At 35.6% G+C, this 24496-nt stretch overlaps 1 protein-coding gene across 8 annotated transcripts in view; it reads right to left on the bottom strand.

Moving 5' to 3' along the window:
• SHOC1 (shortage in chiasmata 1) overlaps positions 1-24496 on the bottom strand; it is a 108851-nt gene that overhangs the window by 67086 nt on the left and 17269 nt on the right. For 5 of the 8 annotated variants that reach the window (XM_016961425.3, XM_016961426.3, XM_063788422.1 and 2 more), the window contains 4 exons: positions 22528-22712; positions 5408-5561; positions 4803-4914; positions 3042-3195 (listed from right to left, as the gene is read on the bottom strand). In XM_016961425.3, the coding sequence (XP_016816914.1) occupies positions 3042-3195; positions 4803-4914; positions 5408-5561; positions 22528-22712 (605 nt within the window). Of the gene's footprint in view, positions 1-3041; positions 3196-4802; positions 4915-5407; positions 5562-5863; positions 6065-6131; positions 6254-22527; positions 22713-24496 lie in introns of those variants that run through there. The other 3 variants (XM_016961428.3, XM_054658944.2, XM_063788424.1) reach the window with 2 other exon arrangements.

The raw sequence follows: 24496 nt of genomic DNA, 5'->3' as shown, positions 1-24496 counted from the left end.
AGTAAAGTTAATGATGCTTAAGTCATTCTATGAGGCCCATATTATTCTGATACCAAAACCAAAGACATCACAAGAAAATAAAACTACAGACCAATATTCCTTATGAATATTGACACAAAATTAATAATCTAGTAAAAAAGTGGGATTTATTGCAGTAATGCAAGGTTGATTGAAAATCCCAAACTCAATGTAATATACCATATCAAAAAGATAAAAAATTTTAAAACCATGATTGTTCAATAAAAAATAAGAATTCTAAAAAAATTAAAAATCCTCAACAAAATACTAGTAAATTGTATTTGACGGCATATTACAAGGATTATATACCATGATCAAGTGAGATTTTTTCCCCTGAGATGCAAGGATAGTTCAACATATGCAAATCAATAAATGTGATACACTACATTAATAGAACGAGGGACAAGAACCATATTATCATCTCAATAGATGCAAGAAAGGCATCTGACAAGATTCAATACCCTTTCATGATAAAAACTCTCAAAAAATTAGGTATTGACAAATCTGCCTAATATTACCACTTCTATGTGGAATCTAAAAAGCCGAACTTATAGAAACAGAGAATAGAAGAGTGGTTACCAGGGGCTAGAGTGTAGGGGAAATGAGGAGAAGTTGGTTAAAGGGTATACACTTTCTATTATAAGATGAACAGGTTCTAGAGACCTAACATACAGTATGGTGACTATAGTTAATAATAATGCATTGTACACTTTAAATTTACTAAGAAAGTAGATCTTAAATATTCTCATCACATACAAAAAAGTAACTATGAGATGATGATAAGTTAATTAGCTTTTTTATGGTAAATATTTCACAATGTATATGTATATCAAAATATGTTACACACCTGAAGTATGTACAATTTTGTCACAAAAACACTTCCTTAAAAAATTCAAGTAATCCCAAAGAAGGCAGAAAAGGAGGAATTGAGAAACAAAAACAAATGACACAAGCTTACAACTCAATAATAAAAAGAAAAATAACCCAACTAAAATGGGCAAAGGATCTGAGTAGACATTTCTCCAAAGAAGATATACAAATAGCCAACAGTATGTGAAAAGATGTTTGACATCCTTATCCATCTGGAAAATGCAAATCAAAACCACAATGAGATATCACTTCACACCTAGTAGGATGGCGATAAAAAAGTTATATAATAACAAGTTTTGGAGAGGCTGTAGGTAATTTGGAACCCTCACACATTGTTGGTGGGAATGAAATAGTGTAGTTACTTTGGAAAACAGTCTGGCAATTCCTCAAAAAGTTAAACATAGAGTTACCATTTGATCTAGCAATTCCACTCCTAGGTATATATCCAAGAGAAATGAAAACATATGTGTGGACAAAAATTTGTACATGAATGTTCATAGCAGGATTACTTTTAAGTTAAAAGGACAGCCCAAATATCTACCAACAGATGTACAGATAGACAAAATGTGCTATAGACATACAATGGAATATTGTTTAGCCATAAAAATGAATGAAGTACTGATACATTGGATAATGCCAATAAACTTGAAAATATTATGCTAAGTGAAATAAGTCACAGATGACATATTATATGATTCCTTTTTTATTGAATGTTCAGAGTAGGCAAATCTATATAGTTTTACTTACACTTTGAGCATGGGAAATAGGAAGGATGTTATGGCTTGAGATATCCCTGTAGCAGGCAACTTTATTGCTGTACTAAGCAGTTTTATTGTTATTGTTGTCACAACCCAAAGGTACCTGGGACACTGCCTACCCCCTGACCTTTCAATAATGTGTATAACTTTCCTTGTTAGAAGTCCTCTGTGGCAGTGACTCTGTTTTACTTAGTACAGCAGCCGAGTCAAGTGAAGGCTGGGAGTTTAACAGTATAATCACTCAGTAAAGTCATTTGTTGTCCTTTACATTTGCATTTACGGAGCTGAGATTTGTGTCCTGCCAATAAGCCTATGGCCCACCCTGCATTTTGAGATCTACTATATTTGCAAGTTCTGGTATGGATTTGATCTACTTTCCCAGGTTGGCTTTTCATTCCCTTGCTTTGATTTGCAGGCAGAACAGTAATTCCCTGATTTAGTTTTAATCGTAAGAATTCCTTCAAGTCTGTGGTCTGTTCATGGCAAGCATCCCTCTTCTCAATGGATATCGCAGATCCCCCTTCCTTTCCTCCATGATATTATATATCTTTGATCATTTTAAATGAAATTTATGAGAGGGCAGTTAAATATTTGGGCTTATACTGTCATTAAAAATAACTCAATAATATTTACTAAATTTACTAAGACTAAATGGGATGAAACCATCTAAGTTCTAAATTATGACTCTCCTAGTCATTGACTCCATGAATCCATACTCTGAGCTCTTTATTGTGAGCCTCTCCATAGTTAACTAATGTCAGTATAGAAGTTGATAATGTTTTTATTGTTTATAAGAAAACAACTCTTCAAAAATTTGTATAGTCATAGGTGTTTTAGTTTTATTTGTATAATTATCTTGAAATGGTTAAATTTCAGAGACGTTTTAAACCTGAAAGTCATACAAAGAGAATGACGGCTGGGTGCGGTGGCTCATGCCTACAATCTTAGCACTTTGGGAGGCTGAGGCGGGCAGATCACCTGAGGCCAGGAGTTCAAGACCAGCCTGATCAACATGGAGAAACCCCATCTCTACTAAAAATACAAAATTAGCCAGGTGTGGTGGTGCATGCCTGTAATCCCAGCTACTCGGGAGGCTGAGGCGGGAGAATCGCTTGAACCTGGGAGGCGGAGGTTGTGGTGAGCTGAGATCTTGCCATTGCACTCCAGCCTGGGCAACAAGAGCGAAATTTTGTCTCGACAACAACAACAACAACAACAAGAAAATGACAATGAGAAAATAATCTCATCAAAAATAATACTGAGATTTCAACATGTAACTTGCAGAACATTTTTACAAAATCTGGAGGTTCAGAAAAATTTTAATAAACAAGAACCTATGTAACAAACATTCTTAAGTGGTTTTTACAAGTAATACATTTTACAATTAATTCTCACCTCTTTCAAAAAGCTTTTCCTTTTCATCTACATAGTTTATTATTTCTGGCACTGGGTTTAATAACTCCTTCAGTTCTGAGAGTGATGGAATATCAATTTCTGGTTTGAGGCTTGGAGGTATTAAGAATTCATACTCAATAAGAAAACTTGACGGCTGAAAAAACATAGTTTAAAAAAGTTTTGAGAGAGGCTTTCCAAATAAATATTTTCGAAATCATAAGTGGACAAAATTTGCTTAAATGATGTACCAAATTTTAAACTAAATCCACATTCAAAATTGTTAAAGCTATATATACTTTAAAAAAACAGAAATGTAGCAGCTAAAAATACATTCTATTATAAGCAATGTTCTCTCTGAGTATTGTATTTTATGGTCACTCATTACATTAGTGGTGTACAATATCCCTAGATGCAGAAATAGCTTCTTTTTGGCTAATAGAAAATTGTAAACATTTTAAATTAAAAACAGTCACTGCAGTAGATGAGAGATAATAAATGGTGAGAAGTGAAATGAGATCATGGAATGGAATAGATCTTTACTGTGATCCATGGAGTATGTTTCTCTTTCATTCCAACAGAACTTGACTCCTCAACAAGAGAGACTAAGTCCACAACTCTCAGGGTTAACCTGGGAAGCAAGAGGTACTGGAGGAATGGGGCCTATTGGTGAATTAACATTTTTACCATCATGTTAAAATTTTTATTGTAAGGAAACCCCTTAAGTGCTTTAAGTCCATTAAAATCTCCAAATATAAAACATTTTAAGTTGTCCTAAAAAAATGTTTTTTGTTTTTTGTTTTTGAGATAGAGTCTCGCTCTGTCACCCAGGCTGGAGTGCAGTGGTGCTATCTCACTGCAAGCTCCGCCTCCCGGGTTCACGCCATTCTCCTGCCTCAGCCTCCCGAGTAGCTGGGACTACAGGCGCCCACCACTATGCCTGGCTAATTTTTTGTATTTTTAGTAGAGACAGAGTTTCACCATGTTAGCCAGGATGGTCTCGATCTCCTGACCTCATGATCTGCCCACCTCGGCCTCCCAAAGTGCTGGGATCACAGGCATGGGCCACCGCGCCCGGCCAAAAAATGTTTTTTTAAAGTAGCTTTGTGAACGCATCTAATCAATATGGGCCTAGATTTCTGAGCTTGTCCAACTGCAAAAAGTTATTGCACTCTCAATAGCTAGAATTCTTTACATACTTGATATTATAACCATTTTGTGTGCTATTGAAACTAAATGCATCTTTGAGAAGTTTGGCCTTTAATATGCAAAAGATGCTATCATCCTTGTTAAACACTGGCAGAAAACTAAAATTCAGTCTTGGACCCTCTATATTCTTACTCTTGCAATATTCTCATTAGCTCAAGTACTATTTTTTTGTGTATAACTCACAAATCAATATTTCTAGTTCAGGTGTCAATTTTTAAACTAGACATGACTACTTAATTTCCTATACCAGGTATATTGATTACAATTATTGGAAGAGATTTTAAAGTTCCCTATGACTGGCCTGCACACCAGACCAATTTATCAGAATATATCTCAGGCTTCAACATTTTTTTTTAACTATTCAGGTAATTCCAACATACAGCCAAGGCTGAGAACCACTATTTAGAAGTAAATTTGACTTCTTAATTGATACATGTTCATTACATTATAAAATCTTTTTAATTTGACAATTGTAGACAATGTATATTACAAACATTTTACAAAAATGTGCCTCACTACTTTTACTAAAATATTATTGAAAGCCAGTATTACAACCTTATTTAAACATATTGTATCTTCTAGTTTCTCTTGACAAAAGTTCACTTTATCCATACAAAAATCTTCTTTCACAAAAGCTTCCAAAGTTTCTTGAAGAGAGAAACATTCCCTTAAAAAAAAATACATTAATTAGTGTTTACTAAAAGCAAGTCACACACTAAATGTAGCCAACCAAAACACATAATCATTAAAATTAAAGTTGAGGTAAAACGATGATAAAAGTTATTGGCCGGGTGCAGTGGCTCACGCCTGTAATCCCAGCACTTTGGGAGGCCGAGGCGGGTGGATCACCTGAGGTCAGGAGTTCAAGACCAGCCTGGCCAACATGGTGAAACCATGTCTCTACTAAAAATACAAAAATTAGCTGGGCACAGTGGCGCATGCCTGTAGTCTCAGCAAGGCTGAGGCAGGAGAATCGCATGTGCCCAGGAGGCGGAGGTTGCAGTGAGCCGAGATTGCGCCATTGTACTCCAGCCTGGGCGACAGAGCAAGACTCCATCTCAAAACAAAACAAAACAAAAACAGTGTTGATAACATCTAAGCTTGTGATCATACTAAAACCTCTTAAAAATATTTACAGCATTGGTCAATTAAGTAAGTACCTGGAAAAATTAGCTTCTGTGAAGATCTGTCCTTTGAAATCTAAAAGAGGATCCTTTACCAAAAACAGTTTTAGTCTACTCAAGAGAGTAGGCAAAGTTGGTAGGTGTTTTCTATTACTTACAAAAAGTATTCCTTTATCATCAATAAATAAATCTGAAAAGAAATAAGAAATATAAAGGAATAAGAAAAAAAAGTTATCCAAAGGGATCTAGATAGTTAATGTAATCAGTCATTAGATACAGTTGGGTTTTTCAATCACATTTTAAACTCTGTAGCTCTTCATTGTACTGTGCATATAGAGCATGTAGCATAGTTCTGGAACAAAGGCAAAAGTACAATAAATTTTAGTATTATCTAGGACACCGAGGAATAGCCAAATATCCCAAAAGAGCTGTAACGGCTAATACTTTATTAATAAAGATTAATCAATGGAGGAAAATATCTTATGGACTTACACTTCAAAATAGCCAGGCGTAGCCTAAGCAAAATTTTAAAGAAATAGAAGTATTTGACTTCTGCTGACCTTGGTCTTCTCTGCATCATTTTACCTCTTAATATCTCCAATTCATCCCCCAGAGTCTCTGACATATAGGGAATGGAGATGGTCTACAGTGCCTACAAATGAGACTGATTCTATTATTCTTAAGTTATTCACATGGTTGCTATAAAATTATTTACAGTGAAAGTTTTAAGCAAAGAATCTACTTGAGGAGTATGATATACCTTATGTATTAAGAAACACTACTGCTAACAGTTAATTTCTGGAATAAATTTCTCCTCTCGGTCTCCACCCTGCCTTGTCTGGGTTTCTTTAGAATCTTGGCTAGCTGTCTAACAGCTTTAACAGTTTCTAAGTCACAGGAAGGAACATAAACTTGCCCCCAATTCTTCAATAAGTTTTTGAGTAGAAAGAGAAAAAGAAAAATATAAGCTCAGATGAAGAACTACTCAAAAAGCCAAGTTCCCAAAAAAGAAAGCCATCCTGAAGGGAGAGCAATGGTTTCTTGTCCTGGGTATTGACTTTTCGGTTAAGTGATGCCGAATGGCATAAGAAAAGAATAGTACAGAGTTTTCAGGTAGTAATGTCTCCCACGGTTAACTACATAATTGGTATGCAGGCAGCAAGGGAACATCCCTTTGCTTGGTGCTAACTTGATATCCCTTAAGAGAACTTGTGGTATGAACTAGCTTCCTAAACGAGATTTATCTGAACTTAAGTTCCTGACAATCTCATGGCCAAAAGCTTCCCATGACACACCAAAGGAAGTTAGTCAATCAATTCCATGTCTAAGGAGGGCTTATCTGAGACAGTTAAATATGGTTTACTGGTATAATCCATTCTGTAAGTATTAATTAAATCAAATTAATAGTAAAAACCCAAACAGCATTAATTTATATCCTATATCCACCTTCTGCTTCTAAACAGATCCTCCAGCCATCTTCCCTATCTACAACCTCATTCTGGATATTTCTGGAACTAAATGGCTGACATCTGAAGTCAGTTATACGGTCTTGTTTTCCATCCACCCTTTTTTGATGAAACCACTTGAGGGCAGCATCACACCACAACTAATATTCTTTGTAATTCTACCAAGATTGTTTATAGCAAGAGTGCCACTTCCTTACTTTCTTTGAGTTATACAGCATGCCCTGGAGTTCTTATTTTACTACAGCTAATATAGGTACTATACAGATATAAGGAGACTGTTTTCTTCTATTGTAGAGGAATATTAAATTGTCACCAGGAAACAAAATTTTGGCTAGTTAACTATGAAAAGAAGCAGAAAAAGGTCTACTAATATGAAAGAAGAGAGGTTTATTCTTTACAAAGGACACTTTTGTCTCCCTAGAAAATTCAAGATAATGAAATGAAAACAAAAGAGTTCACTAAGTTATCTGATAAAAATTATACAATTAATGTTTTTTTTAATATGTAAAAACTTGGTCATAAAAATTAATGGAAAAAACATAAAAATAGCAATTTGTGAACTATCAAGGACTAAACATAAAAATATTCAGAAAGTATATGCAGGAAATGATAGAACTTTATTGAAGATCATTTTTTTAAAAATTTGAAAAAAAGGCAAGATAAAAAACACTTTCCTAGCTAGAAAGACTAACTATGGTAAAATTTTAAAGGATCCCATTACCATTTCAAGAGGTCTGTTTTAGAACTTGGAAAAGTGATTACAAAGTAAATCTGGAAGAATATAGTTATGAGAGTAGAAAAAAGTAATAAAATAGGAGATTATTAATATATATTATAATTATACATTTAATAGTTAAAATTATATGATACTGACACAATAATAGGCAAAATAGATCATAATAGAAAATCCAGAAATGAATTCTAATGTGGTTAAGGATTTAATATATAATGTGAGTGGCATTTCTAATCAGTGGGAAAGAAAGGACTATTTCATAAATGATATTGGGGCAATTGTCAAAAACACTTGGAAAAAGATTTTTATTCCTACTTTTAAACATACATCAAAATCTAAAATAAAACTAGGCACCTTCAGCTGGGCCTGGTGGCTCATGCCTGTAATCCCAGCACTTTGGGAGGCTGAAGTGGGCAGATCACTGGATGTCAGAAGTTCGAGACCAGCCTGGCCTACATGGCGAAACCCTCTCTCTACTAAAAATACAAAAATTAGCCAGGCTTGGTGGTGGGGACCTGTAATCCCAGCTACTCGGGGGGCTGAGGCAGGAGAATCACTTGAACCTGGGAGGTGGAGGTTGCAGTGAGCCGAGATCACACCACTGCACTCCAGCCTGGGCCACAGAGCAAGACTCCATCTTAAAACAACAAACAAACAAACAAACAAACCTCATGCACCTTCAAGAAAATACAAATAAGTATTTATCTAATTAAGAAAGAATTTTCTAAGTATAAAAGGAATGAAAGAAACCATAAAAGAAAACAATTGGCAGAATTGGTTAGGTTCAAGTTAAATATATTTGGAGTTAATACCTTTACATATAAAGATAAAATATATGTCAAAATATAAACAAAAGAGAAAATCATTTCACAAAACAAAAAGATGCAGATGGGCAATAAAGACCAGTAATTCTATTAATTTACTTTTTTATGCCCAGCTTGTCAACAACAGAGATCACCAGTAATTTTAAAGATGTAAGTAAAAATATAATTTTTTTGCCCATCACATTGGTTTAAATGTATTACCACAACATCAGCAGTAATATATTCAATGATGATAATACTGGCATAAACAGGGCATTCTCATACCATACTAATGGACATATAGCTAAAAAAGCACTTATACTAAATAGATTAATTTCTAGGAATTCATGCCAAGGAAATAATTGGAAATAAGAATACATATTTATATACATATTTGAAATTAAAAACATTAGTGGTCTCAAATTTGGAAATGTGTGATATGTACTTAAGATTAAAAACTGCAGTCATTAAAAGCCATGCTTTTGTCTAGCACGGTGGCTCACACATGTAATCCCAGCACTTTGGAAGGCTGAGGTGGGAGGATTGCTTGAGCCTAGAAGTTTGAGACCAGCCTGGACAACACAGGGACATCTTGTCTCTACAAAAAAATTAAAAATTAGTCAGGCATGGTGGCACAGCTATGGTCTCAGCTACTTAGGAGGCTAAGACAGGAGGATCACTTGAGCCTGGGGGTTTCAAGGCTGCAGTGAGCTGTGATTGCACCACTATACTCCAGCCTGAGAAACAGAGTCTCAATTTAAAAAAAAAGAAAGAAAGAAAAAGAAAAAGACACGCTTTTGCGGAAAACTCAAGCATAAAATAAAATATTCCTAAGATCATGTTAATATTTAAAAATAATATGTATATATAGTATGATCACAATAGTAAAACAATTTATCTTTGAATTATAGAATTATGAGTTTTTAGTAAAGGGACATTCTATATATTTAAGATGTAGCTATCTTAACATATGTAGAAAAACATAAAATTCAATCCTCATTCATGATTAAAAGCTGTTATCAAACTAGGAACAGAAGGAATCTTCCTCAACCCACTAAAGGAAATGCTTCTAATATTTCGCCATTGAAAATGACATACACATGAAATGTTAGAAGCATTTTCTTTACCATCAGAAATAAGATAGCAACCATCATGCTTCTACTGAACAAAGTTCTAGAGGTTTTAGTCAGCATAGTCAGACAAAAAAAAAAAAAGATTAAATATTGCAAAGGAAGAAACAGCCATCATTCACAGACAATATGATTATATATACTAGAATTAGTTATTGGAATTACTATGACAGTTTAAGAGGTAGATAAATATGATAACACTATAAAAATCAACTGCCTTTTGTTATATACAAGCAATAAACAAACATATTAGAAATATAAATAGTAATGGCAGCTAAAATAGAGTACTTATGGATAAATCTTGGATACATAACCTATTTCTGAAGAAAATAAAAAAATATAAAAAATAAATGATATATAAAATCTTTATGAAGAAAAATTTTAAACTTTTTTGAAATACATTAAAGACCTCAATAAATGAACAATAGGAGATTCAGGAGAGACAACAAGAGAAAATTATCATCAAAGAAATAATTCTAGAAAATATCTTAAAACTGAAGTGCATAAAAGTATCTACATGGAAGGATACACCATGTATCCAGCCTAATATATAACAATAGACCCACAAAGCACATGCCATTGTGAAATTTCATAACACTGGAAGAAAAATATCATTAAAATTTTCAGGATGAAAAGATCTTATAAAAAATATTTAGGAATCAGAATGGCATTGGACTTCTCAACAGCAATATTGGAAGCTAGAATGGAATGGAACAATGCCTTTGAAATTCTGAGAAAAAAATATAATCTGGAATCTATAACTAGTCAAACTATGAATTAAATGTGAGGATAGAATTAAGACTTTTTGGATATGGAAGATTTAAAAAAATTTACTACCTACATTCCTATTCTCAGGAGGCTGTGAGTGGAAGTACTGTACTAAAAGGAACGAAAAAACTGACTAAACTGGCAGCTACAAGGTTGAAGAAACAGGAGGCCCAATACAAGAAAGAAGTGAACAGAATCCTCAGGGATGATGGTGATAACGACTTGTTCTAGAACTAAAATCCCCAAAGATAAAACTATTGGTACACTTGATGCTTCAGTGTATTAAGAGGAGATTTAGACAAACAGGGGAGAGTTTCAGGATCAAGTTCTATGTACTAAATACATAGAAAACAAAACAAAACAAAAAAACAGAAAACAAGCATTAACACGGAGTACAGTAATCTCCTCTTATCTGAGGTTTCAGTTACCCACAGTCAACTGCAGTCCAAAAATACTATATTGAATGGAAAATTCCAGAAATAGACAATTTATGCCTTAAATTGCACAGTGTTGTGAGTGGCATGATGAAACCTAGTGCTATCCTGCTCAGTCCCACCAAAATGTGAATGATCCTTTTGTCCACTGTTTCCACACTGATATGCCACCTATTCATTTGTCACTTAGTAGCTGTCTCAGTTTTCAGAACGATTGTCCCTGTATTGCAGTTCTTGTGTTCAAATAACCTTTGTTTTACTTAATTCTCCAATTTTATTGTTAGCTATTTATTGCTGTTAATCTCTTACTGTGCTTAATTCACAAATTAAAATTTATCATTGGTATGTATGTATAAGACAAAACATTGTATATACTGTATAGGGTTTGGTACTATCAGTGATTTCATGCATCCACTGGTATTTTGCAATGTATCCACTGTGGATAAGGGGGGACTATTGTACAATAAAGAAATTATTGAATAACACAATACTATTTTCAGCTACAAATAGTATTTATGCACTCATAATTCTATAAATACAGAATACTGATCTAACCAAAGTTATAACTACATTGGGAGAGTAGAACATAGGAAGTATGGGGGGATGTGGTAGTGAGGGTATAAAAGAGTGAGGACAGCAACATCTTTATTTTCATGGTGAGAGGTCAATATATAAGGTCTAAAACTAAAAACATCAGGAAATAGCAGTATAAGCATGTCATACAGATAAACAAATGACAAAAGGAATATAGTTTCTTTTAAAACTGTTTCAAAGAGTTAAAAGTGGTTGCCTCTAGAGAGTGAAAAAATAAGGGGTGGTTGATGAAGTCAGGAAATTACTGCTTTTAAGAAAAGTGTTGGCCATGCACGGTGGCTCACGCCTGTAATCCCAGCACTTTGGGAGGCCAAGATGGGCAGATCACCTAAGGTCAGGAGTTCGAGACCACCCAGGCCAAAATGGCAAAACTCTGTCTCTACTAAAAATATAAAAATTAGCTGGACGTGGTGGTGCATGCCTATAATCCTAGCTACTTGGGAGGCTGAGGCGGGAGAATCACTTGAACCTGGGAGGCAGAGGTTGCTGTGAGCCGAGATCACGCCATCGCACTCCAGCCTGGGCAACAGAGCAAGACTCCATCTCAAAAAAAAAAAAAAAAAGTGTTATACAACCATTTTAATTGATGGTGTCGAAAATATAAAATGACACAGAAAAGTGTTTATAAAATCTAAGTAAAAAACACTAAAAAGCATACAAATATTACCTTTGGCTGAAGATAACAAAGAATTATACCAAAGATTAACTCAAATCTCTGGGTTTTGGCTGGGCACAGTGGCTCACGCCTGTAATCCCAGTGCTTTGCGAGGCCATGCTGAAAGGATCACTTGAGCCCAGGAGCTCGTGACCAGCCTGGCCAACATGGGGAAACCCTGTCTCTACTAAAAATACAATGGGTGTGGCGGCATGTGCCTGTAATTCCAGCTACTCGGGAGGCTGAGGCACAAGAATCACTTGAACCCAGGAGGCAGAGGTTGCAGTGAGCAGAGACTGCACCATTCCACTCCAGCCTGGGCGACAGGGCAAGACTCTGACTCAAAAACAAAACAAAACAAAACAAAAACAAAACAAGCTTGACAATATTTTCAGGGACCCAAGTTCTTTCCATCTTTCTTTTTGTATTTTTATATTTTGAGGTAAAATATGCCTATTAAAATTTACCACCTTTACTTTTTTTTTGAGACAGAGTCTCACTCTGTCACCCAGGCTAGAGTGCAGTGGCATGATCTCGGCTCACTGCAACCTCTGCCTCCCAGGTTCAAGCAATTCTCCTGCCTCAGCCTCCCAAGTAGCTGGGATTACAGGTGCACACCACCACACCCAGCTTAGAGGCAGGGTTTCACCATGTTGGCCAGGCTGGTCTCATGATCTGCCTGTCTTGGCCTCCCAAAGTGCTGGCATTACAGGCATGAGCCACCGTGCCTAGTCCATCTTTACTATTTTTAAGTGTACAGTTCAGTGGTAATAAATACATTATGTTCTTTTTTCCCCCTCATCCCCCTTCCCTGCTACCCTTCACTGCCTCTGGTAATCACCATTCTACTCTCTAACTTCATGAGATCCACTTTTTTAGCTCCCACATGAGTGAGAACATACACTATTTGTCTTTCTGTGCTTGGCTTATTTCACTTAACATAAAGGCCTCCAGTTCCATCCATGTTGCTGCAAATGACAGAATTTCATTCTTTTTTTGTGGCTGAATAATATTCCATTGTGTAGATATACCACATTTTGTTTATTCATCCACTACTGGGCACTTAGGTTGATTACATATCTGGCTATAGTGAATAGAGCTGCAATAAACATGGGAGTGCAGATGTCTTTTTGATATAATTTCCTTTCTTTTCCAGAAGTGGAACTGCTGGATCATATGGTAGTTCTATTTTTAGTTTTGCTGAGAAGTCTCCATACTGCTCTCCATAGTGGCTGTTCTAATTTACACTTCCACAAATGGTGTACAAGAGTTCCCATTTCTCCACATCCTTGCTGGCATCTGTTATTACCTTTTTGATACAAGCCATTTTAACTTGGGTGAAATTTCATTGTGTTTTTTTTTGTTTTTGGTTTTTTTTTTTTTTGAAATGGAGTTTCGCTCCTGTTGCCCAGGCTGGAGTGCAGTGGTGCAATCTTGGCTCACTGCAACCTCTGCCTCCTGGGTTCAAGCAATTCTCCTGCCTCAGCCTCCAGAGTAGCTGGGATTATAGATGGCTGCCACCACGCCTGGCTAATTTTTGTATTTTTAGTAGAGACAAGGTTTTGCCATGTTGGCCAGGTTGGTCTCAAACGCCTGACTTCAGGTGATCCGTCCAGCTTGGCCTCCCAAACTGCTGGGATTACAGACATGAGCCACCACGCCTGGCCAGCTCATTGTGGTTTTGATTTGCATTTCTCTGATGATTAGTGATGTTGAGCATTTTTTCATAAATCTGTTGGCCATTTCTTCTTTTGAGGTGTCTGTTCATAACTTTTGCCCATTTTTAATTGGATTTTTTTTTTTTTTGCTATTCAGTTGTGTGAGCTCCTTGTATATTATGGTTATTAATCTGTTGTCAGATGGATAGTTTGCAAATATTTTCTCCCATTCTGTGGGTTGTCTCTTCACTTTATGATTGTTTCTTTTGTTGTGCAGAAGCTTTTTAGCTTGATGTAAACCTGTTCGTCTATTTTTGCTTTGGTGGCCTCTGCTTTTGAGATCCTATACAAAAAATCTTAGCTCAGGCCAATGTCCTAGAGCATATCCCCAATGTTTTCTTCTAGTAGTTTCACAGTTTCAGGTTTTAGATTTAAGTCTTTGATCCATTTTTATTTGATTTTTGTGCATGGTGAGAGATAGGGATCTAGTTTCATTCTTCTGCATGTAGTCTTCTAGTTTTCCCAGCACCATTTATTGAAGACTATCTTCTCATTGTATGTTCTTGGTGCCTTTGTCAAAGATGAGTTAGCTGTAAATGAGTGGATTTATAGTGGGGTTCTCTATTCTGTTCCATTGGTTTATATGTCTGTTTTTATGCCAGTACCATGCTGTTTTGGTTAATATGGCTTTGGAGTATATTTTGAAATCAGGCATTGTGATGCTTCCAGCTTTCTTCTTTTTGCTCAGGATTGCTTTGGCTATTTGGGGTCTTTTGTGATTCCATTTAAATTTTAGGGTTTTATTTTTCTATTTCTGTGGAGAATGTCATTGGTATTTTGATAGGGATTGCATTGAATCTGTAAATTGCTTTGGATATTGTTGTTATTTTAGCAATATTAATTCTTTCAATCCATGAGTATGAAATATTTATCTTTCCTTTTTTGTATGTCCTCCTCAATTTCTTTCATCAGAGTTTTATAGTTTTTCTTCTACAGGTCTTTCACTTCTTTGGTATTTTGATAGGGATTGCATTGAATCTGTAAATTGCTTTGGATAGTATTGTTATTTTGGCAATATTAATTTAGTAATATTCTTTCAATTCATGAGTATGAAATACTATATCTTTCCTTTTTTGTGTGTCCTCCTCAATTTCTTTCATCAGAGTTTTATAGTTTTTCTTATATAGATCTTTCACTTCGTTGGTTAGAATGATTCCTAGGTATTTTATATTTTTTGTAGCTATTGTAATTGGCATTGATTTCCTGATTTCTTTTTCAGATTGTTCACTGTTGGTGTATATAAATGCTACTGATTTTGGTATGTTAAATTTTTTTTTTTTTTTTTTTTTTTTTTTGAGATGGAGTCTTACTCTGTCACCCAGGCTGGAGTGCAGTGGTGAAATCTCAACTCACTACAACCTCTGCCTCCAGGGTTCAAGCGATTCTCCTCTAGCCTCCTGAGTAGCTGGGATTACAGGTGCACACAGCCACACCCAGCTGATTTTTGTATTTTTAGTAGAGACAGGGTTTCACCATGTCAGGCTGGTCTCAAACCCCTGACCTCAGGTGATCCACCCACCTTGGCCTCCCATAGTGCTGGGATTATAGGCGTGAGCCACTGTGCCCAGCCATATGTTAATTTTGTGTTCTGCAACTTTACTGAATTTACTTATCAACTCAGTTTTTTGGTGGAGTCTTTGGGTTTTTAAAATTTTTGTTTCCAACTATTATTTTAGGTTCAAGGGGTACTATTATTTTAGGTTCAAGGGGTAACATTTGTTACATGGGTAAATTGCATAAATCTTTGTTTTTTCTAGCTATAACATCATGTTATTTACAAACAAGGCTAATTTGATTTCTTCCTTTCCAATTTGAATGCCCTTTATTTCTTTCTCTTGCTCAATTGCTCTGGCCAGGACTTCACGTTTTATGTTGAATAAAAGTGCTGAAAATGGACATTGTTGTCTTATTTCAGTCCTTAGAAGAAAGACCTTCAATTTTTTCCCATTCAGTATGAAGTTAACTATCACGTATGGCCTTTATTGTTTTGAGGTATGTTCCTTCTATACCTATTTTGATGATGGTTTTTATCATAAACAGATGTTGAATTTTATCAAATGCTTTTTTCAGCACCTATTGAAATAATCATACAGTTTTTATTCTTGATTCTTTGAATGTGATGTGTCACATTTAATGATTTGTATATGTTGAACCATCCTTGCATCCCTAGGATGAATCCCACTTTATCATGGTGAATGATCTTTTTTATGTGTTGTTGAATTCAGTTTACTAGTATTTTGTTGATGATTTTTATATCTATGTTCATTGTTGATATTGGTCTGTAGTTTTCTTTTTTGTTGTTGTGTCCTTGTCTGGTTTTGGTATCAGGGTAATGCTGGCCTTGTAGAATGTGTTTGGAAATACTCCCTCCTCTTCAATTGTTTAGAAGCATTTAAGTAGGATTACTATTAGTTCTTTAAATGTTTGGTAGAATTCAGCAGTGAAGTCATCAAGTCCTGGGCTTTTCTTTGATGAGAGGCTTTTTACTATGGCTTCAATCTTATTACTCATCATTGGTTTGTTGCGGTTTTCTATTTCTTCATAGTTCAAACTTTTTTTCCTTTGTTTGACATAGGGTCTCACTCTGTCACCCAGGCTGGAGTGCAGTGGCATGATCACAGCTCACTGCAGCATTAACCTCCCAGGCTCAATCAATCCTCCCACCTCAGTCTCTCAGGTAGCTGGGACTACAAGCACATGCCACCACAATTAGCTAATATTTTTTGTAGAGATGAGGTTTCACCATGTTGCCCAGGCTGGTTTTGAACTCCTGACCTCAAGTGATCCACCCACCTCAGCCTCTCAGAGTGCTAGGGCACAGGCATAAGCCACCATGCCTGTGATTCAATCTTGATAGGTTGTATGTGTCCAGGAATGTATCCATTTCTTCTAAGTTTTCCAATTTGTTGGCATATATTTGTTCATAATACTTGCTAATGATTCTTTGTATTTCTGAGGTCTCAGTTATTATGTCTCCTTTTTCATTTCTGATTTTATTTATTCAGGTTTGTGCTCTTCCTACTTAATCTAGCGAAAGGTTTTATCTTCTTTTTTTTTTTTTTTTTTTTTTTAGTCTCAGTTTCATGTATTTCTGCTCTGGTCTTTATTGTTTCTTTCCTTCTACCAGTTTGGGGTTTGTTCTTTCTTTTCTAGTGCCTTGAGGTGCAACATTAAGTTATTTTATTTGAAGTCTTTCTACTTTTTTGATATAGGCATTTATTGCTATAAACTTCCCTCTTGGTACTGGGCTCTTGCCATACCCCATAGATTTTGGTATGTTTTATTTCCATTTTCATTTATTTGTTTCAAGAAATTTTAAAAGTTCCTTCTTAACTTTTTCATTGGCCATTTAAGACTATGTTGTATAATTTCCATGTGTTTGTGCATTTTCCAAAGTTCCTCTTGTTACTGATTTCTAGTTTTATTTCATTGTGGTCAGAAAAGCTACTTGATATGATTTCTATTTTTAAATTTTTTTCAGATATATTTTGTGGCCTAAGATATGGTCTATTCTGAAGAATATTCCATGTGCTGATGAGAAGAATATGTATTCTGCAGCACAAAATACACAGTATGAAGTTAGCTATCATATGGGTGAAATGTTCTGTAAATGTTAGTTAGGCCTATTCTAGTGTGTAGTTTATGCTCTTTGTTGATTTTCTGTCTGGATGATCTGTCCATTACTGAGAGTGGGGTGTTAAAGTCCACTACTATTATTATATTGCAGTCTACCCTTTTAGATATATTAATGTTTGCTTTATATACCTAGGAGTTCTGGTGTTGTGTGCATAGATATTTATAATTGTTATACCCTCTTGCTTAATTGACCCCTTTCATGATCATCTTTGTCTCTTTTTACAATCTTAGATTTGTAGTCTATTTTATATAAGTATAGCTACTCCTGCTATTTTTGGTTTCCAGTTGCATGGAATATCATTTTTCACTGCTTCTCTTTCAGTCTGTGTGTCTTTATAAGTGAAGAGAATTTCTTGAAGGCAGCATATAGTTTGGTCTTGCTTTTTTAATTCCTTCAGCCATTCTAAGCCTTTTATTTGAAAATTGAGACCATTTACATTCAGTGTTACTATTAAGTAAAGACTTACTACTGCCATTTTGTTGCCTATTTTCTGATAGTTTTAAGACTCCTTTCTTTTCTTTCCTACTGTCTTCTTTTGTGGTTATTTTTTCTGGTAGTATGTTTTAATTTGTTGTTTTTTATTTTTAGTGAATATATTGTAGGTTTTAGGGCTGTGGTTACCAGGAGGGTTACAAAAAACATTGTATAGATATAAAAAGTTATTTTAAAGAGAGAATATTTTGGATTACAAAGAAAGAAATAGAAACAAAGACAAACACACATACACACAAAATGCCACATTTTGACTTAGTTGTCTCAATTTACATATTTTTATATTACATCTCTTAACAGGTTGCTATAGCTATTGTTTTTCATTGGGCTTCATACTAGAGTTATAAGTGCTTACACACCACAATTATTGTAACAGAGTATTCTCAGTATTCTAGAGAATTCTTAAAATTAAGTATTCATGTACTTAATTTTACCAGTGGGTAAATAAAGAAAAGTTTTCTTTTTGTATGTTAATGTTGTTTTTTTTCCTTTCAGATTGAAGAACCCCCTTTACCATTTACTGTAAGATGATAGGTCTGATGGGGGTGGATTCTCTGAACTTTAGTTGTTTGGGAAAGACTATTTCTCCTTCACATTCAAAGGGTAATTTTGCTGGATACAATGTTCTCAGATGGCTTTTTTTTTCTTTGAGCACTTTGAATATGTTGTTCCACTCCCTCCTGTCTGTATGGTTTTTCATTGAAAAGTCTGTTACCAGAAGAATTGGAGGTCCTTTTTATGTTATTTGCTTCTTTTCTCTTGCTGCTTTTGAGATCCTCTCTTTGTCCTTGACCTTTGAGAGTTTGGTTATTACATACCTTGGGGTAGTCTTATTTGGGTTGAATCTCTTGGGTATTATCAGACCTTCCCGTACTGGAGATTTATATCTTTCTCAAGCTTTGGAAAATTTTGTATTGTTTCTTTCTGCCCTCTGCCTTTGCTCAGCTCCCTTTTGAACATCAAGTATTCTTAGATTTGGTTTTTGAGGCAATTTTCTATATCTTGTAGGCAGTTTTTGTTCTTTTTCTTTCTTTTTTCTTTTTTCTCCTCTGACTGTATTTTCAAATAGCTGGTCTTTGAGAACACTGATTCTTCCCTCTGGTTGTTCCATTCGGATGTTGAGAGCCTCTAATTAGTTGTTCAGCTCAGCAAATGTATTTCTCAGTTCCAAAATTTGTTTGAGTTTTTAAAGTTAACTTTAAAAATTTAACAAATTCTCTTTGTTAAATTTCTCCAGCAAATTTCTGAATTGCTTTTCTGTATTATTTTAGAGATCACTGAATTTCCTTGAAACTGCTCTTTTGAATTTTTGGTCAGAGAGTTCACAAATGACTCTCTTGTTAGGGTTGGTCACTGGATTTTTCCTTTGTCCTTTTGCAGAGGTCACATTTCCCTGTTCAGTGTTGTTTCTTGTGGGTATATGTCTATGTCTTTGCATTGAAGGATTGGTTATTTATTCCAGCTTCCTCTATTCAACTTGTCTTGGTTTTTATTGGATATATTTTCTTAGCAAATCTTCACTACTATTGCCTTTTTCTTGGCTATAGGTGATATCTTAAGCCCAGGTTTGCCTTGCCTCTAGCAAATGGTCAGGGCACTGTCTGCCCCAAATGGGAGAGTCTGAAAATGATTATCCCAACAGTGACAGAAGTCTGACTAGAGGTTTGTGCCCAAGGGACCTGTGGCACAAATTAGCTACTGTGATTTGGCTCCTTTGCCTGAGTTACAGAGTTTCCAGGGCTGGGGAAGGTAGTCCCTTCTCCTCTCTTTGTCTCTCCTTTCAGGCAGTCATGATGCTTTCCACAGGTTAAAGAAAGAAGTCTCCTGCCAGGGAATCCAAGATGGAGGGAAAGCTAGTTGACTATTCCACTCTCACTTTTTCCAGCATAGAAACCATGAGTTTGGGGAAGATTTTCCAGGTGGTTGTTGTCAGGCAGAATGGGCAGGTTGGGGGCATCATGGATATGGAAGTTGGATTCTCCTACCATCTGCTTGAAGTTTTTTCACTTCTCTGTGTCCCTAGGATCTGTCTCATCCTCATATTTGAGATGTGAGTTGTTGCTAGTGAAAATCTTGGCATTGTATATTTGTTTTTGGTTTCCTGTATGAGCAGTGAAGCCAGCTTGCTTCTGTGCCACGATTTTAAAACAATAAGTCAGATTACTGCTTTTTATTGTAAACTTTAACAAACTATTTGACTCTCTAAACTATATGCATATGCAACTTTATTTATTTTATTTTATTTTTATTTATTATTTTTTGAGATGGAGTTTCACTCTTGTTGCCTAGGCTGGAGGGCAATGGTGTGATCTTGGCTCATGGCAACCTCTGCCTCCCAGGTTCAAGTGATTCTCCTGCCTCAGCCTCCCAAATAGCTGAGATTACAGGTGCCTGCCACTATGCCCAGCTAATTTTGTATTTTTGGTAGAGACAGGGTTTCACCACGTTGGCCAGGCTGGTTTCGAACGCCTGACCTCAGGTGATCCACCCGCCTCGGTCTCCCAAAGTGATGGAATTACAGGCATGAGCTACTGTGGCTGGCCTAACTTTATTTTTAAAAATAAAAATAAAAGCTACATTTATATTTGCTTATATGTTCCCAGGATACCTAGAGGGATGCTTAAGAGTTTCATGTATTAACAAATAATATGTGAACATTGTAGAAAAATTAGCAAATATCAATAAACCAACAACCATAAAAGAAAACCAGCCACTGTTTTATGTTTTAAAGATATATGTGTTTTGAAATTATAATTTAGTAATTATTTATAATTCTTATAAGACATAGCATATTTCCAAATCCCCAAATATACTATGTTCCTTTTGATTTAGACAGTAAGACCAAAGTATCTACAAATCTGGCAGCAATCAATATAATTGCAAAGAAAATAAATAAAATTAAAAATCTAAATTTATAAAGTGATGTCCGGTGACACAGGACACCTGAGGAAATATAGGATATGGACAATGTGTATGCATTTGGGAAATTCAAGCATATTTTCTCTCAGTCAATAGTTGATTCTAGCCGACAGTAGCTTCTAGTTTGCCACATTTATACTACTATGTTTGTGTAACCCATTAGTTTTTATAAGCCATCTCTTTAAATATACTTATATAAACTTACATATATTAGTTTATCCCCACAAAAAATTATTAAAAAATAGAAGAATATATAATAGAAATAAATTATAGAAGAAAATTTAAAAATCTTAAAAATTTTCTCCCAAATCTCAAAACCACTTTTTCTCCAGACAGGGTCTCACTCTGTCACCCAAGCTGGAGTGCAGTGGCACGATCATGGCTTACTACAGCCTTGAACACCTGGGTTCAGGCAATCTTCCCACTTCAGCCTTACAAATAGCTAGGACTACAGAACTGCGACCACACCTGGCTAATTTTTAACAATCTTTTTGTGGAGACAGGGTCTTGCCATGTTGCCCAGGCTGGTCTCAAACTCCTGGCCTCAAGTGATGTTCCACTTTTTACGAGTAGACTTGGACTGAAAATTCAAGTCTTCTGACTCCAAATTCAGGCTCTTTCTACTATATCATACTCTCAAGTTTTAGTTCTTAATACAACTAATCTCTCTATCTCTTCCAACTATAAGAGGAATTTCTCTCTCTCTCTCTCTCTATATATATATCATCACACAGCTATTTGCCAATGCTAAAAATTTTATACATAATTTATATATCTACATAAAAATAACAGTAAAAGAATCAAATTATTTTTCATGTTGAAGCTGTAGCATTTCTTAAATGATAGTAATAATCACATAATAGAACCTTAAGTTCTATAATTTAAAAAAAGAATAGGCTGTTATACATACAAGAAAGGCAATTTTCATCAAGTTTTTACATGGTCGAAAGAATTCAACATCCTCTAGTAAGATGAGACATTTGGAATCCAGTTTGAATAAAATATACTTAAAAAAAAATTTTTTTTTTTTGAGATGCAGTCTTGCTCTTTCGCCCAGGCCAGAGTGCAGTGGCGCAATCTCAGTTCACTGTAACCTCCGTCCCCTGGGTTCAAGTGATTCTCCTGCCTCAGCCTCCCAAGTAGAGGGATTACAGGTGCCTGCCACCATGCCCGGCTAATTTTTGTATTTTGAGTAGAGATGGGGTTTCACCATGTTGGCCAAGCTGGTCTCAAACTCTTGACCTCAGGTGATCTACCCACCTTGGCCTCCCGAAGTGCTGGGATTACAGGCATAGTAAGCCACCGTGCCCGGCCTGCTTTTAATTATTTTTGAGAGTATGTTTATAAAACTGAGTATATTTCCTAACTTAATACTGGAACTATTCCATCTCCACTTTGAACCTTGGTTTCACATAAATTAGATGAGATTGAAAACATTTATTATGTTTTAAAAACTAAAATATAATCATCACTTCATAATATAGTAATTTAATATTACACTGGATTGCTATATCATGGGATCTTAAAAAGATGCCAATGTCATTATAGCAGTATGTTGAAGGCATACTATGATCAAATCTCTGCAGGTTGTTTTGAGGCCCAGCAAATTAAACTCCAAAAATAACCCAACTTACAAAGAGGATTAATATGAATGAGGAAATACTGCCCTAATGTGGCAAAGCTTAGAGTTATGCAGGTGGATCTTTAATAAAAAATTTTTCATTCAACTCAAACAAAAAACTCACTGAAAAGAATATGTATATATCAGTAAGAAATGTTTTACAACAATATAAAATAAATGTTTTACCTTGGTTCTGGTTTTGAAGTGCTGAACATTTTTCTAAACAACTGACAGGGGTAAAGACTTCATTGTAGTCCATGTGGGTGTATAAACTGACCTCCTCTACTTCAATTTGGGAGTCTGGATTTGAACTTGGAACAACTTCCTCAAATTCACAATTAATCTGGGTCACCATTCTTGTAATTGTTTTTCTGTGACAATATAAAATTACTAATGTTATGTATGTCCTATTTTAAAACACTTTTATTAGTAGATAATATATGTCCACTGTGGAAAAAATTATCAAATTCCAACAGACACAGAGAAGAAACATCTATATTCCCATCATTCAAGATAAATATAAAAAGTATGTAAATTTCTCAATTAAAAAAATCTTTAAACAATAGTGGACTAATGACAACAATATTCTATAACCTGTTCTTTTCTGTAAAAAAAAATGAAGAATGAACACATTTACATGTCAATCAATGTACATTCACCTAATATTTGAATGGATAAACAGGGTATCAGTAAATCATAATTTATTCAACCAATTCTCTATTGTTGGAAATTTAAGTTTGTTATAATTGCTTGCTATTATAAGCAACAATGCAAAGAACATCTATATGCACTAATAATCTGAAATATATTTCTTCAAAACAGAAATGATAAAGTTAAAAGTATACAGATTTTTAGGTTTTGCCACACATTGCCAAACGGCCCTTGTGCTGGATATTCAATGTCTGTTCCTCAATAAAATTACCCAGCCTTTTATGTTCTGTTCCGTAACCTGGGAAGCTAACCTCTATGAACTAACCAAGCTTCCTTGTCCTCTGGCTTCTAGATGGGTTCAGCCATGGAAAACACTGGCAGAAGATCAAAGGTGAGGGAGACAGGTTGGAATATTATTCCTCCCAAATACTTCTCCGTTAGGCCACAGTTTGGAATTGGCTGCACTCTTCCACCAAAAGTTACATCTTTTGTCAGACAGCCCTGCTCCTGTAGTTCTTACTAGGTTGGTAACTGCCCAGGCACCTTGTTCCTTCAACCTTAGGGTGGTAACAACTTTGTAACCGCCCAACGGGTTCACCTTGCCCGCTGCCTAGACAAAGCTGATTTATCAAGACGGGAATTGCAATGGATAGAGACGCAGAGCCGGCTGTGCGGGACACCGGTCTTTTATTATTACTCAAATCAGTCTCCCTGAGCATTTGTGGATCAGGGTTTTTAAAGACAATTTGGCAGGTAAGGGCTTGGGAAGTGGGGAGTGCTGACTGTTCAGGTTGGAGATGGAAATATAGGGGGTGGAAGTGAGGTTTTCTTGGGGTCTTCTGCTCCTGGGTGGGATCGCAGAACTGGTTGAGCCAGATTACCAGCTAGGTGGTATCAGCTGATCCATAGAGTGCAGGGTCTGAAAAATATCTCAAGCCCTGATCTTCGGTTTTACAATAGTGATGTTATCCCGAGGAACAATTTGGAGAGGTTCAGACTCTTGCAGCCAGAGGCCGCATGACTCCTAAACCAAAATTTCTAATCTTGTAGCTAATTTGTTAGTCCTACAAACGCAGTCTGGTCCCCAGGCAAAAAGTGGGTCTTTTCAGGAAAGGGCTATTATCAATTTTGTTTCAGAGTCAAATCATACACTAAATTCCTTCCCAAGGTTAGTTCAGCCTACACCCGGGAATGAACAAGGACAGCTTAAAGGTTAGAGGCAGGATGGAATCAGTTAGGTTTGATCTCTTTCACTGTCATAATTTCCTCAGTTACAATTTTTGCGAAGGCAGTTTCAACTTCCTACTGTTGCTAGTCCTGAGGACATCTTTTTGGGTCTTTTAACCTTGCCCTTACCTGTTTCCTGATTGATAACAGGTATATCTGTATCATACCATTAGAATGGCTGGCATTACAAGAGATCTTCCAATAGATAAATATATTATTGGCAACTTAGTTATACATCCTAATATATGTTTTTCCTAATATCCTGGAATATTTCAGC

This window comes from Pan troglodytes, chromosome 11 (assembly GCF_028858775.2).
Source record: "Pan troglodytes isolate AG18354 chromosome 11, NHGRI_mPanTro3-v2.0_pri, whole genome shotgun sequence".
Lineage (NCBI taxonomy): Eukaryota > Metazoa > Chordata > Mammalia > Primates > Hominidae > Pan > Pan troglodytes.
Note: the sequence above shows the minus strand (reverse complement) of the source record. Positions and strands in the feature narration are given on the sequence as shown.